The 16,924-nt window shown below is 35.5% G+C and overlaps 1 protein-coding gene across 2 annotated transcripts in view; it reads right to left on the bottom strand.

The window, feature by feature from the left end:
* Positions 1–16,924, bottom strand: part of STAM2 (signal transducing adaptor molecule 2) — a 45,586-nt gene that overhangs the window by 12,990 nt on the left and 15,672 nt on the right. Inside the window, exons 2-10 of one of the 2 annotated variants that reach the window (XM_061135637.1) lie at positions 13,677–13,761; positions 12,535–12,610; positions 12,327–12,425; positions 11,294–11,440; positions 9,292–9,361; positions 8,497–8,683; positions 2,894–2,988; positions 831–913; positions 609–696 (exon numbers count right to left, since the gene is read on the bottom strand). In XM_061135637.1, coding sequence (XP_060991620.1) covers positions 609–696; positions 831–913; positions 2,894–2,988; positions 8,497–8,683; positions 9,292–9,361; positions 11,294–11,440; positions 12,327–12,425; positions 12,535–12,610; positions 13,677–13,761 — 930 coding nt within the window. The remainder of the gene's footprint in view (positions 1–608; positions 697–830; positions 914–2,893; positions 2,989–8,496; positions 8,684–9,291; positions 9,362–11,293; positions 11,441–12,326; positions 12,426–12,534; positions 12,611–13,676; positions 13,762–16,924) is intronic. The other variant, XM_061135638.1, reaches the window with a different exon arrangement.

The following is a 16,924-nucleotide window of genomic DNA, read 5'->3' as shown; positions in this document are numbered from 1 at the left end:
ACGAGTCTGAGTAAGCTCCAGGAGTTGGTGATTGACAGGGAAGCCTGGTGTGCTGCAGTTCATGGGGTCGCAAAGAGTCAGACACAACTGAGTGACTGAACTGAACTGATGATACATTTATCCCAGCGATTTTTCTCCCAACGGATTTTTTAAAAAGGCACAAAAACATCTATTTTAATTGCTTCAAATTTCTTAGAGAGTAAAAAGACACATCAGCATGCATCGAATACCCCTACATTACAAAGTAAACATAGATCATGTATAATTTTGACCTTTAAAATTCTAATACAAGAGAATTAGAAGAAGAATAAGAATTTCTAACATTTTGACTCAGTTACTTCATGATGCTATTTCTAATTCTGTCCTTTTTTGAACTGCAAATTTCATGAGTGGGCTTACAGAAAAGTAAAGACTTCCCCAACGAACAGGATAGGAAGGTTGTAACAACATCTTCTAAGTCATATGTTTACTATTTTACTACATTAGTCTACTTCCCACCAAAGATTTCTAATCTCTGGAAGCAACCTGAGGCAGAAAAAAATTTAAGACTTTATAAATCGCTAAAACATTAAATGACATTAAGGTAATCCTTAATATTCACTTAGTACCTTCTAAGTCCAAGAGGTCTTGGGAGTCTGGTTTTGAATCTGTTGGGTCTATACTCTGCAGTACCTGCAGGGCTCTATCCATCTTATCCTAAAAAAGTAACAAGACACTTTACAAAGAGTTTTAATTTCAATGATTATAAAAATTTATTTTCAAGCATTCTCAAGAATAACACATTTTAAAAGTCTTGACAGTTTAACCATTAAACAAAAGAATGACTTTACCTCATCTATATAAACAGGCTCAGGCTCTGATTTCTTAATTTCCTCCTCCTCCTCATCAACTATATTCAATTTGTCGACAGCTGCTATGGAAACAAAGTAAACTTTAAGTTCCTCAGTATTTACTCTAGTAGTTTAGTCATTAATTTACAAATAGGCTGTGATTATTCATAAGAAAAAAAAAGGAAATGCTAAATAATCACAACATTTCATAATCAATATACATTACTACATATGTTCATTGATTCATGGCACAACTATCTATTTAGCCCTTACTATATGATAACCATTGTTCGAGGCATTGAAAATACACTAGTGAATAAAACAAACAGGAATCCTTACCCCAATATAACTTACATTCTAGTGGAACAAGTAAGCAATATTAATGGGAACTGTCATTACAGGCACCTTCCTAAAACTGAGTGTTATTGCTAGGGTGAAAATATATATATGAGAGTAGAGTATTATCTAATTAACTAGAGTTAAATCTATGAACTACACTCATTCCTGTTATAAAAAATTATTTTCTACATGTAAAAAATAAAAAGAGACCTGATTGCAACCTAATAGTTACAGCAACACAAAACAAACTTTTTTTAGAAAAGAGGTTGAAAAGTAACTTTAAAAAAATATATATATATAAATAAAATTATTTAAATGCTCACTGGAGAACTGCCACAATGTACTATATTTTAATAAAGTAAATTTGAATTAAAAATTATAATCAAAAACTATATAACCAAAGAAGTTTTAAGTCCCAACAGTTATTTCAAATATTTAGTTAACTTTCAAGTATGCCCTAAGCAGCAGAGCTCAGCATAACACGAAGATTTACTGAAAATCCAGGCTATTTTTTATTTTTAAAAATAGAAGCTCAATTTCTCCAGCCTATAGTGAATTCTACGGCATTCCCTAAGCATGGTCTATCAAGCTTTTAAACCTAGTGTCTCCAATGTTCATATCTACTTAACAGTCAGACTGGAGGAAAAAGAAGTATTGAGTGGCAGAATACTCAGTATTCATCTCTCTCAATTTTAATTGAATGCATCATTCAATCTACATAAAGATGACGCTACATATGCTGTAGAGCTTTCAATTTAAATTCTCCAGAACTATAAAGATTAGAGGCAGTATGTTCAGCAGCTATGTCAGTACAAGTACATTCTAATGGCAGAGTAGCCGACTTTAGAATCCTGGCTTTACCTCCTACTAGCCAAATAACCTCAGCCTCAGTCTTCTTATCTATAAAATGGGATATCAAAAGTACCTATCTCACAGACTTAAGAAGATTAAATGAAATAGTGCAAGCAAAGGACTTTGCACAACACCCGATAAACGAGTGCTTAAACACCACTGAGCAATTTTATTTTTGACCCTCACCATCATTAGTATTATTACCAGTCGTTCTGCACAATCAGCACCACCACCCTGCCCCCCAACTCCCTGCCTGCCTAACAAATGGATGCTTTCTTGGCATGGCTGGCAGCAGCTGTGTGGAACTGTCTGTGGCTGCAAAACTGAGGGAAGTTCAGAAGATGTGAACTATGAATCTACTGTCTTGATTACATTACTTTGTTATTGTTCTGAGTTTCCCAGGACCAAATCAATGAAAGGAAAAAATCTACAATTTAGGAGTACTCCTAACCCCTGTAATCACACTCAGCACTTGTCAATGGATCCCCCAACCTGCCTACTTTGATACTGTGCTTCAATGATGAATAAAACATTTTTTGTACTAGACATATGCAAATTACCTCTTAAACCATAATTACACTGATTTAAATATTTACATGGTCAAGCATAGCTTACTTTATGCCTTATATGTACCTATGCACATTAACTCTCAAAGGATTTAAAATATAATGATAAGGAAATAACTCTTATTTGGAATTGACCTGGGATAAGTTAACCCCTTAATTTGGGAAGAAGTAGGTTAAACTGTATTGCCTATAAATAAATTATTCAAAACAAGAATTAAATGCCAATCTACTTTATATTTTAAACCGAATCATAAAATTTAAACAAAAAACTTCAATAGATTTAACCTTTCCATAGATTTAACTTACCTGCCTCCGATTCTATGTTTAAATTACATGTTACAAAATTAGATGGGAAGAGTCCTATTCCTCTGTGATTTTCTCCTTTCCACCAATTAGCATCACTGAAAATACAGTACAAAAATGCCATTTGTTACTCTATATTTCATTTCATTAGTGTCAAGAGTAATTAAGATAAAAATTAAATTTAGTCTACTTTGAAAATACTAGTTCATATTCCACTATATTTAAAAGTAGTTCCTCTTAAACTTGTGTGTTAGTTGCTCAGTCATGTCCGGCTCTGTGACCCTATGGACTATAGCCCTTCAGGCTCCTCAGTCCATGGAATTCTCCAGGCAAGAGTACTGGAGTGGGTAGCCATGACTTCTCCAGGGGATCTTCCCAACCCAGGGATCGAACCTGGGTCTCCCGCATTGCAGGCATATTCTTTACCATCTGAGCCACCAGGGAAGTAAACTTAATAAGAGATATAAAAAAGTACAAATAAAATAAACATCTATATTGTCATACTTAAATTCAGAACCTATCAACAACTGGTCATATTTGATTCTGCGCTTTAAAAAAAACCAAAACATTACAGAGAACACTAAAGTTTCCTTTATCAACACCTCCAAATCCCAAACTCACATCCATCCTTCATACCACCACCAAGTTGATATGTCACCTTCCTTCAGATGTATTTTTTATTCATTTACTATACCTATAAACTCTATATCTATAGAATTTACAGATATAGATATATACAGATATATCTATAGTTAACTCTATAGATATTAAGTTGGTACAAAAGTAACTGCAGTTTTGCATTGTTGAACTTTGCCATTTGATATTGGAGTATTCTTAAATAAATATGGTTATGTTATACACCATTTTAATGCACATTTCTTGCTTTATTTTTTTTGCTAATGACTTATTACTTGTTTATTTTATATTTATTTTAGACTAGGGAAGTGATGTTAGACAAAAAGCAAATTGGAGTGGTTTTCTTATTTGAGTTCAAAATGGGTCGTAAAGCAGCTGGGACAACTCGCAACATCAATAACACATTTGGCCGAGGAACTGCTGATGAATGGACAGTGCAGTGGTTCAAGAAGTTCTGCAAAGGAGACAAGAGCTTTGAAGATGAGGAGCATAGTGGCCAGCCATCAGAAGGTAACACCACCATCAAAGCTGATCCTCTTACAACTATACGAGAAGTTGCCAAAGAACTCGACGTCGACGGTGCTCTGGTCATTTGGCATTAGAAGCCAATTGGAAAGGTGAAAAACCTCGATAAGTGGGTGCCTCATGAGCCAACCACAAATCAAATAAATCGTCATTTTGAAGTGTCATCTTCTCTTATTCTACACCACAACAACAAACCATTTCTTGATCGGATCGTGACATGCAACGAAAAGTAGATTTTATAAAAAAGACAACTGGTGACGACTAGCTCAGTGGTTGGACTGGTAAGAAGGTCCAAAGCACTTCCCCAAAGCCACACTTGCACCAAGAAAGGTCACAGTCACTGTTTGGTAGTCTGCTGACACTGTGATCCACTACAGCTTTCTGAATCCTGGTAAAACCATTGATCTGAGAAGTATGCTAAGCAAATCAATGAGATGCACCGAAAACTGCAATGCCTGCAGCCATCCTTGGTCAACAGAAAGGGCCCAATTCTTCTCCACGACAACGCCTGACCACATGTTGCACAACCAAAGCTTCAAAAGTTGAACAAATTAGGCTACAAACTTTTGCCTCATCTGCCATATTCACCTGACCTCTCACCAACTGACTACTACTTTCAGCATCTCAACAACTTTTTGCAGGGAAAATGATTCCACAAACCAGCAGAAGGCAGAAAATGCTTTCCAAGAGTCAAATCCCGAAGCACAGATTTTTTTTTTTTAAATTTTTCGAAACCACTTTCTTAAGGTTTTAACATACAAAGAGCTGTACCTATTTACTGTATAACTTGATGGATTTGCAAATTAGTACGCATCTGAACATCATCACCACAGTTTATACAATAAATATATCCATTACCTCCTAAAACTTTCTCCACCCATCTCTATTTATTCATTTTTGGTGATAATACAATGTAAGATCTCCCTTCCCAGCAAATTTTAAGTGCACAGTGCAGCATTATAACCCTAGACACAATGCTGAGAGTAGAACCCTTTAGGATTGATCTGGAGCACAGATTTTTATACCATAGGAATAAGTAAACTTATTTCTCATTGGCAAAAATGTGTTAATTGAAATGGTTCCTATTTTGATTAACAACAATATGTTGGAGCTTAGTTATAATGATTTAAAATTGATGTTCCAAAACCACAATTACATTTGCACCAGCCTAATATAAATGTTAATCAATACATATCTTTAAAATTTTATAGGTTAATTCTTTCAGATTTTATTAATCCCTTTTAAAGATCCATCACACAGATATGGCATATTTAATGTACTCATCCCCATGCAGGCAGACACTTAGGTCATTTCCAGTCTTTTCTTTCACCCTTATAAAGGCTGGGGTAATAATCATTCCAGATTTTAGGGCACACATGCAACAATTCTCTAGGCATGTTCACAGAGATAGGCTTGCTGGGCCACAAAACCTAAGCATTTTCCATTTTACTAATGTTGTCAAATGTTCCCTGAAGTGGTTGTGGCAATTCACCAACCTCCTTTCCCTCAGCAGCATGTGAGAACGTCATTGTCGCTCACATGTGTCAACTGTCCAGGCAGCACTTGGTACTGCACAGGAGAAATCATCTCTTACTGCTGTGCCCATCTGCAGTTCTGAGCATCCAGACTGCCTCTTCCGTAGACTGCCTGTTCATATCTTCAGTCCACTTTTCTTTTTCTACTGGGTCATTTGTCTCTTTTCATGAATATGTAAGAGTTCTGTACATATCTGAATAGCATTTGTTTGTCTGTATTATGCAAGTACCTTAAACTCCTCAATCTATTCTCCTTTATATTTGCCTAATAGTTTCACATTTTCCTTATAGCGCTCTTCCACATCTAGGTCTTTATTTGGGATGAAATTTTATGTACTGTGTGAAGCTGAATCAAATTTTATTTATACTGCATAGAAAGTCATTCATCCCAGCAAAATTTATTTAATAGTACATCATTTTTCCTACTGATTTATGATAGTCTATCTTTCAAACAGCAAGCTGCTATCTGTTCATAAGCTTATTTCTGGATTCCATCCTGTTGCAATAGTCTATATTTATTATAACATCTTAATATGCCTTGATATGTGACAGGAAAAGTACCTTCTCTGTGTTATTGTAGACCTTCATATTTCCATATTAATGTCAAAATACAAATGTTTCCAAGTCCTCCGAAAAAAAGTCTTATTGAGCTTTGAATTAGAAATGAACTGTTTATGTATTAATATTAGAAAAAGTAATCTTTACAATATTAAGGTTTCTTCAGCATAAATGACATCTCACTCCATTTATATTTATTGATATATAAATACATATTTTATATCTTTCAAAGGATTTATAATTTTTTCCATGAAGTCCTTAAGTATCTTTGTTAGGTTTATTTATTCCTAGATCCTTTATAATATTTGGGAGCACTGAGAATGACATTTTTTGGTATACTCTGTTAATAAGGAATCTGCAGCTGTCTATCAGTTGAGTATTTCTTAAACTCAAGTCTGAGAATGATATATTTTCAAGAGACTTCTATACATGAAGTTTTAAATTTTGTAATTTTAATTACAACAGAATATAAAAACAATGGATATAGTCATATTCTGGATCATCCAGATGACCTCTTTCTTAATGCAAGATGGCCATTTAACTTTGGTACCCAAGTGTGCATTTGTGTTTAAAATCTTGCCGGTAATAACCAATCTCCTAGAATGACAACATTTAACTTATGTGTGTTGATGAGCACATCTATGGCAGTTTTAAGATTGGGGTCTCCTAACATCAAAATGACATTTAATCAACCTACATATTCATCATATTCATATTGAATTCTCTTAGTAGTTTACAACAGAAAAAAACATTCTCTTTTGCAAGGATAAGCCTTAACTGAAAATAGTTTTGTATGAGGCTAAATTATTTAATGGATTTGTGCTTTAACTAGACATCAACAAAAAGACACATGGCTTCACAATGATGTAACCCTTTACACAGTGCAAGCCCGCAGACTGTAACAGGTCCTTAATGCCACATGAACATCAAATGACATCAAGGGATATGGTGTGTATGAAGGAGTCACAACAACTACATAAGAAACAATCAGAAGAAAATTGAGTTATCAGAGCAGTGAGGAGAACAGACTTGCTGAAGAAAATGAGGAAGCAGCTGTGCCACTGATCAGTACTGTTATTTACCTGGTGAGCAGTAACTTACACTGGAAAATCTCATTACATAAAAATAATGCTCATTTTGTAGTTTTGCTTCTATTTATTTTATAAATGTCCTTAATTTTATGCTTGTATAAAAGTATCAGAAGTGTAAACTTAAGTTCTTCTATAAACATTTTACACCCAGAAGCCTGACATTTCAGACTTTCAGCGTTCAGACCTCATACTAACCCTTCACCTTCACATCTATTCTCCATCAGGGATCATGTGCTCTACTCCAAATGATTATTTAAAAAAGAAAAACAAAACAGACTCTTAAAGGAAAAAAAATGATTATTTTCTAAATAAACATAATGTTACCTTGACTGTGTAAGAGACCTTCACTTTCCTGTTTTGTAAGATCAAAGTTCACCCATAATGAACCCACTGGATAAGCCTTTTTTCCTAGAGGTGTGTACCAGGCGTGACTCTGCTTTCTTCTGGACCCCAACATTACCTCTTATGGCATTCACAATCTTCATACCACATACTTGTAAAGTAATCTTAACTCCCTTACTTTATTCTAGGTTTTATGAAGAAAACAACTGCTTCCTCATTCTTTATTATAAACACAGCATATTCACATAATATATTCCCAATAAATATTTACTGCAGCAAAGTAAAACCATTTTGGGTATTTACCCATTTAAAAATATACTAATGTAACCTTACTAAGTTATTTATAATGGATACCAAGTACATTTGCAATCTGTTAGTAACGAGTTGTTAGGTCTCAGTCTTGCTAAATTTCATCAATTTCTTTTAAAAGCAAACTAAAGTAGAATTAGGCTCAATACAGACAAATCTATTCTTTATTACAACTTTCAGTGATAGAGAAGTTGTGAGGGAGAGGCAGCAGCAGGTTAACTGGGGAAGAGCCGAGCATAGTTTTTAGCTGGGCTGATCAAAGGTATTACTGCTATATCTCTTCCTAAAGTTTGGTTTTTTTTTGCCAGTAATTTTGGTATATACTATTCTCAGTGTAAATCCATTCAAATGACTGAATGTTTCTGCTTACCAACTGTGATAATAAACAATATTATTCAACACATTTTTAACCCAAGATACAAAGAACACTTTATTACCAAATTTAACAAAAGAATAAGAAACTCAAACTACCCCGTCTAACTAATTAATGGCAGAAAAGGTTCTAGTATGATTTAAATACACCAAAGTCAAAAGCTGAATATTCAGCATTCTAAATTAAGGATATGATACCGAATAACTTCAAAATATTCCAGAAACATTTAAAACATACCTGTCATCCAAAACAATAATAATTTCACCATGTTTAAAGGTGAGTTCATTGTCTTCAACGGCTTCAAAATCATACAAAGCTCTCACTTTCCTCGCGACTTTCTGATCTGACTGAATCTCTGCAGATGGATACAAGGGTTTTGTTTCTGTGTGCTGGTGCTTCTGCTCTTGCAGTGATAATTCAATAGCTAGTTTGAAAAATTAAAATGCAAAAAACAAGACAGCCAGTGTTAACTCTGGCTTTTTAAGAGTTTAAAAAGGAAATATTACATAATATACTATTTAATAAGAATAAATCAGGTGAATGTTATTTGTCCAGTTAAATACTAAACAATTAGCTTTTGTAGGGTGGGGGTGGGGGGCAAAAGGGGACAGGGCAGACAACTATGACATTTTTGAAAATAAAGTTTTTGCTCATTCCTTAATATCACAGTCTGTCATATACAGCAGCTATTATTTTTACAGCAAACAGATTGTGACATTATAATACGGGTAGCTTTCCATATAGGACAAGTCATGAACATATTTTTGTGCTTGACTCATAACTTTGGCATTAAAGAAAAGGTGATGAAATGTAATCTCTTCAAAGGTAGGACACTGAAAACTATTACTGACAAGAATTATGAATTCAATTAACCTTATATCATGTCAGTTGTTTCTCTTAAGTTTTCAGACTCCACTAGTTTTTAGATTTGAAGTAAAATACTACAAGTAAACTCAGTTTTACTTTAATTTTTATTTCAATAAATCATTCTGCAAAGATCAGCCAACACTAAACATGTGCTTAATCCTTTACCTTTAGCTATATCTTCATCTTCTTTGTTTTTGTTCGATGACGTACCGTTCTTGGCAGTAGCTGAGACAGTCTGTAATGTATAAGTAAAATGAACACAACTACCTTCTCAAAGAAAACACAAGCTCTATAATTACTCGCACATGCTAATTTAAAAAAAACAACTGATGTAACTAATGAATTTCACTTAAAAGTGAAGGTCTTTATGATAATTTTAAGTAGTTGTTTTCAATACTAAAACAGAACATCAGAATTTTCAAGAAAATATGAAAAAAATCACAAAGGGCATGAACTGGCTTACATTTTGCATGAATCTTAGCATCTGACTCAGAACCTGGCATAAAGAAAAGTACTTAAATATACATCTTTCCTGACTGCATTTCCTGATCTCGGTGGTCTAAAGACTAATTCAACATGGGGGCTACAGGAGAAGTAGCAAGAAGCCAGGCTAATGACTGAAGAGCAGAGGAGGGACGCAGACAAGAAGGGCAGCTCTAGGCATCCATGTTAACCCCCTTCACTACTCATTTTGTTTGAATGGTGGTGACTCTTCAGACATAGCAGAGGACTAAGGAAGGTCATGCTTAAACTTAAGGGCATGGAAGACAGAGATGTCCAGGGTTCTGAACTATCAACCAGTTCTTTATCACAGATTTTTGAGAATGACTTGCAGAAAGGACAGAGCAAGGAAATGCTGGCTTTCGATTACTTCTAAGACTTTTATTTTTTAAATTTATTTTTAATTGGGAGTATAACTGCTTTACAATGTTGTGTTGGCTTCTGCTGTTTATGACAATGTGAATCGGCTATAAGTATACATATATCCCCTCCCTCCTACCCCATCCCCCATCCCACCCATCTATGTCATCAGAGCACTGAAGCTGAGCTTCCTGTGCCATAAGGCTGCTTCCTGCTAGCTATTATTTCACACATAATAGTACATACATGTCAATGCTACTCTCTCAATTTGTACCACTGTTTCCCCACTGTGTCCACAAGTCCATTCTCCATGTCTGCAACTCTATTCCTGCCCTTCACACACGTTCATCAATACCACTTTTCTCGATTCCATTTATATGTGCTAATATAGGATACTTGTTTTTCTCTTTCTGACTTATTTCACTCTCTGTAACAGGTTCTAGGTTCATCCACTGCACTACATTCTACTTTGAACCCATAGATCTGATCAACTAAAAAGGTTCTTTTTGTGTCTTCAGTCTATGGTCTAAAATTGAAAAAATACACAGTTCTCTTAGTTTCTTTCCCTATCCCACATCCTGAAAAAACAAGAGACACTGAGAGCAGAACCCAGTGTTTTTTCCCCACAGACCAAAATAAACCACTGACTCTGGGAATCATTATCCCTGCCTCCACCCTGGTCCTGCAAAAGCTGTCCCTATATCCTTAAATAAACTTCTAGCCTTACAGGTCAACCCATTTGATACATAAACTAAAGCATACTCCAGGCATGTTCACTCTTCAACAAACAGGCCTCGAGCTTTCTCAAGTCCATGAAGTGATTCATGTCATCCCTCCCTTGACAACCTCTTTACTCCTCTTACATACTGAATTACATTCCAGCCTAAAAATTCTACTCTTCACCTTCTTCACCATCCCAGTCTACAGTTACCCCTTCCTTCCTGGCATCTAACTTTTGCATCCCTCATCCATCTTTGTCACTTACAATCAGTTATTTTTCACATATATAAAGCTACCCTTTCAACTGACTATAAATACCTCGAACATAAGGGCTCTCTCACACATCTATGCCTTTTGCATGACTCTAGATTCAGAGTCGCATTAAACAGATTATTTATGGATGACTCACTTTTCAAAGTTCTCATGTGTTGAATTCAGTCGACAATTACAAGCACTACACTAGACAAACTCATGTAGAGTGGAGGTGAGTAATGACTAAGATAGACCTTGCCAGCTTTGACATAAGGTATATACCTTCAAAATACTGTAGTATAGGGTCATCCGTGAGTCTGAATGAATCTCTTACCTGAGAACCTGATGGAGGAAAAGTAACTCCTTCTTCTTTCATAGATTTAATAGTTGCAGATATCAGACTAAACTGAGGGTCCTTCTGAAACTCTGCTGACCATTCTACCAGTAACGATTTCAGTTTTTCACATACTTTAGGGTGAGCCTTTTAAAGAAAAGGCAAAGGAAAAAGTGGTTAAAATAAGCACTTGAATTATTTAACAAAGAGAATTACCACCAAAATTCTCTAGTTTTATCAACAGCCACAAAAGTCCAGCAATCCTTAGTTTAGATGAGCACTTGATAAATACCTATTTTAATATATACTTGTTTCTTGGAAAATTACTCTTTTTGAACATTAATGTTTATGTCTTATACAGTGACAATGAATCTGTCATATTCAGAGATTATTTCATGTTTTCCTAATATTCTAAATATTAAACTTTTTGTATCAACTAAACTAAAATTCTGAGACTTTTGTCACGAATAGTGTGAACATAGTATTTCAGAGTTTCTATTACAAATAAATCAATAACAACCCATCAAGAAGACCCTCTCCACCCTGTTCTAAAATAAAGGCCCCCTTTGCTCACCATCTCTAATGGGAATCAGGACAGAATGATGGTTAGTTTAGACGCTGGTGTCACAGAAACTTACATCTGAACTTCAGGTATGCCATATATTAGCTGCATAATCTTAGACAAGTTACTCTTAAGTCTCAGTTTCTCCATCTATAAAATAGGAATGACCTGGGAATCTAACTTCTAAAAGTTGTTAAGAGCATTAAACAAGATAGCATACATAAAATGCTTAAAGCAGTGGCTGCTAACCCTCAATAAAGATCAGCTATATCACTAATATATATGCTTGAGGGAGGAAAACAGTTTTTAGTGCTACAAATGCAAACAACAAATTTTAGAACAGAAAGTTTGTTTTGTTTCAAATTTATCTAAAATGATTTCACTTACAACTCTACTAATGCTATATACAGTTAAAATAACACAGCATATGTATTTTTTAATGACTCAAATTTATTTTTTTTTTAAATTTACCTTATTTTTTATCACAGCACGTACTTCTGTTGCGAAATCACGGGAACACACTTCTAAATGAAATATCTTTCCACAGTTTGCCACACAAGCCCCAAGAAGCTATTAATTAAAATAAAAATCAATATACAAATGTTGAGATGTAATCTCTCTTAACTTACTGAAACAAACACATTTAAAATTTTGGCCAAATAATATGACTTTCACTTACAGTTAATGCCTGCAGAGCAACATGAGGAACTTTATGATTTACCCTTTTCATTATGGCTTTTAGGCAATCTTTTGCTCTAAAAAAATGAAGAAAGTTAAGTATTCAGAATTTCAATTCAAGCATTAAATACATAAGGTATTCTACAACCAAATAACTTTAAAAGCTATTTGGTCATATAATACCTTATATGTACACCTGCAAACTTTACTTCATTAAGGGAATAAATCTATAAAATGATCTTACACCTTTTCCTCATAGACTTGAAGACGGGAAAAAATGCTTGCTGCAAAGGTTGTGTATCCCAAAATCAAAAAATCAAATCATTTCAAAAAGGTCAGTCAACACAAGAGAACTATATCATAAAAATTATCTTTTCCTTTAAGACTGACTTAGCTTTCAAGACAGCAAATTCTTATCTTGTGGGGAAAAAAACTAGCAAGATACATAGTCTCAAATGATTTAAGTATAACCATGCATGAATAAACTTCAAAAAGCTGTAACACTAAAACAAATGCTTTCATCAGTCTTCTAAACCTTTAATGCATAATCAGTTCAGTTTAATGGCCCCATTCCATCCTCAAAGCACTGTTATTTATATTCACTTTTTCATCATGATTTATTGCATTTATCTATTCATTACTGAAAGATCTTTTAAATATATTACATATTGTTATATTTATCTACTTCATTAATAACATGTCTAAGTCACAGGGGAACTCCCTAAATAATTATTCATTGTTCTATTCATTGTTAACATCTGTCCCTATTGAATCAAAGCATTTTATATATACATATATTTTTTTGGCTGCACTGTGAGGCTTGTGGGATCTTAGTTCCCCGACCAGGGATTGAACCTGGACCCCCAGCAGTGAAAGCACAGTGTCCTAAGCACTGGATCACCAGGGAATTCCCTGTATCAAGGCTTTAATTATACATTTTAATATTTCAAGTTTTCAGTTAATTCTTTTCCATTTGTTCTTTCAGAATAAGATTAACCACGTAAATTCAGCCAGCAGCATGTCTTTACTTTTACTTGCAAAAGGAAACAGTAAAAATTCCATTTCCTTCCAGAATTATACCAAGAAAAGAGATACAGATTATTAAGCTTCTAGACATTCACTGGGCATAATTGACCATCTTACCCATTAGGAGTGCTTCCAACTTTGTCACATATGTCCATAATAAGACTCCAATCTTCTGTAGTGTTGTACTCATTTGTAGCCTTTTCTATAAGAGATAAACACACAAAAAAATTAGGATGTCTTCATAATAATAAATACCAGGAAAGACATACAAGTATCAAGAGAAAAGAAACCAGTTACACACAGGGGAACTCCTATAAGACCATTAGCTGATTTTTTGGCAGAAACTCTGCAGACCAGAAGAATATGGCATAATATTTTCAAAGTGATGAAAGGAGAAAAATTTACAAACAAGAATATGCCACCCACCTGAAAAAAACAAAAACAAACACTCTACGCAGCAAAGATATCACTCAGATTTGAAGAAGATAGAGTTTCATAAACAAGCAAAAGCTAAAAGAGTTTAACATCATTAATACATGAACTGTGAACTTCCAGATGTTCAAGCTGGTTTTAGAAAAGGCAGAGGAACCAGAGATCAAATTGCCAACATCTGCTGGATCATCGAAAAACCAAGAGTTTTCCAGAAAAACATCTATTTCTGCTTTATTGACTATGCCAAAGCCTTTGACTGTGTGGATCACAAGTAACTGCGAAATTCTGAAAGAGATGGGAATACCAAACCACCTGACCTGCTTCTTGAGAAATCTGTATGCAGGTCAGGAAGCAACAGTTAGAACTGGACAGGGAACAACAGACTGGTTCCAAATAGGAAAAGGAGTACGTCAAGGCTGTATATTGTCACCCTGCTTATTTCACTTATATGCAGAGGACATCATGAGAAACACTGGGCTGGATGAAACACAAGCTGAAATCAAGATTGCTGGGAGAAATATCAATAACCTCACATATGCACATGACACCACCCTCATGGCAGAAAGCAAAGAACTAAAGAGCCTCTTGATGAAAGTGAAAGAGGAGAGCGAAAAAGTTGGCTTAAAGCTCAACATTCAAAAAACTAAGATCATGGCATTCGGTCCCATCACTTCACGGCAAATATATGGGTAAACAGTGGCAGACTTTATTTTTTTGGGCTCCAAAATCACTGCAGATGGTGACTGCAGCCATGAAATTAAAAGATGCTTGCTCCTTGGAAGGAAAGTTATGACCAACCTAGACAGCATATTCAAAAGCAGAGACATCACTTTGTCAACAAAGGTTGGTCTAGTCAAGGCTATGGTTTTTCCAGTAGTCATGTATGGATGTGAGTTGGACTACAAAGAAAGCTGAGTGCCAAAGAATTGATGGTTTTCAACTGTGGTGTTCAACTGTGGATGTTTAGGTCCATCCTAAAGGAGATCGTCCTGGGTGTTCATTGGAAGGACTGATGTTGAAGCTGAAACTCCAATACTTTGGCCACCTGATGCAGAGAGCTGACTCATCTGAAAAGACCCTGATGCTGGGAAAGATTGAAGGCAGGAGAAGGGGACGACAGAGGATGAGACGGTTGGATGGCATCATCGACTTAATGGACATGAGTTTGGGTAGACTCCAGGAGTTGGTAATTGACAGCGAGGCCTGGCGTACTTCAGTCCATGGGGTTGCAAAGAGTCAGACATGACTGAGTGACTGAACTGAACTGAAACTGTCTTTAAGAAAAATATTAAAGAGACGTCTCTAAGCAGCAAATATCAAAACTAGAAATATAAACATTATGAAATGAAAAATCTCACTGGCAAAGGCAAATATACAGTGAAGATAGTAGATTAACTACTTACAAAGGTAGTAAGAAGGTTAAAAGACAAAAGAAGTAAATTCATCTATATCCACAAGAGTAGTTAAGGGATACAAAAACTGAAAACTTCTAAATTTAAGGATAAAAGGCAATTATTCTGACATGTGTGGTGAAATGTTAAGTCAGAGATTTTAGTAATATATTTTTGCCTATCCTAAGTTCTAGACTCAAGCACCAAGCTCTGCAGGTAGAAACTTATCATTCAAGTCTAGCTTCTTCCCTGGTAGAAAGATGCCTAGTTCTTCTACAGGGAAAGTCAGATCAGGCTGTATTTTTCAGAGGTTGGAAATGTTTAACTATTTCTCAAACATATCTAATAATCCCAGTGAATTAAAAAGTACAGACAGGAAAAAAAAAAAGAAGGGAAAAATCTCCTAGTTCTACGAACCTCTTGGAAAACTATGATGCATATTTACCCAGACCTTTTTCTAGCATGTATATGGGGGAAAAATATGTATGAAACTAAATAAAAGAGAGCACCCAAAAACTGATAATCACTTCCCTGCCAAAGTTATGAACAAGAAACAAAACAAAAAATAAAGTATCACTGTCATTCCTAATAGAAGCTTTAGGTGTGCTGGACAAACGGGCTCGCTAGCAGTGAGCCCCAGAGATGGTCATGTTGGCACAGGACAGAGCAGACCTCTCCCTGCAGGGTTGAGCCCCTGCACAATTATTCCAAGAAGAAATCAATTCATGGCTGTCAAAAGACCAGATAGCTCTTATGTTGACAACAGGCACTAAGAGTGACAGTTACTCTCAAATTTACAATCAGATAAGTCATTATACCGGAGACATAAAGAGATGTGAGTTTGATCCCTAGGTCAGGAAGATCCGAGGGTATGGCAACCCACTCCAGTATTCTTGCCTGGAGAATCCCATGGACAGAGGAGTCTGGGAAACTATAATCCATAGGGTCCCATGACTGAAGTGACTCAGCATGCACGTGCACTCAAGTCATTATACCAGGGATGGAGTAAATAACGAAGTGGGGGCAGAACTCCCTGCTCAGGAAGGAGACCTCAGGGGTAGAGAAAAAGTACTTTTCAACAATGTGATCATCCTAAATATATTACTTCCTAACGTGCCTTTCCACTTAACATAATCATCTCTTCATTTTCATAAATACATGTCTATACCATATAGTAAAGGCTATGGTCTTCCCAGTAGTCATGTATGGATGTGATAGTTGGACCATAAAGAAAGTTGAGCACTGAAGAATTGATGCTTTCGAACTGTAGTGCTGGAAAAGACTCTTGAGAGTCCCCTGGACAGCAAGGAGATCGAACCAGTCATCCTAAAGGAAATCAACCCTGAATAGTCACTGGAAGGATTGATGCTGAAACTCCAACACTCTGGCCACCAGATGCAAAGAGCCAACTCATTTGAAAAGACCCCGATGCTGGGAAAGAATGAAGGCAGAAGGAGAAGAGGGCGACAAGGGATGAGATGGTTGGATGGCATCACCGATTCAAAGGACATGAACTTGGGTAAACTCCAGGAGATGGGGAAG

The sequence above is a fragment of the Dama dama genome, chromosome 33 (genome assembly GCF_033118175.1).
Source record: "Dama dama isolate Ldn47 chromosome 33, ASM3311817v1, whole genome shotgun sequence".
Lineage (NCBI taxonomy): Eukaryota > Metazoa > Chordata > Mammalia > Artiodactyla > Cervidae > Dama > Dama dama.
Note: the sequence above shows the minus strand (reverse complement) of the source record. Positions and strands in the feature narration are given on the sequence as shown.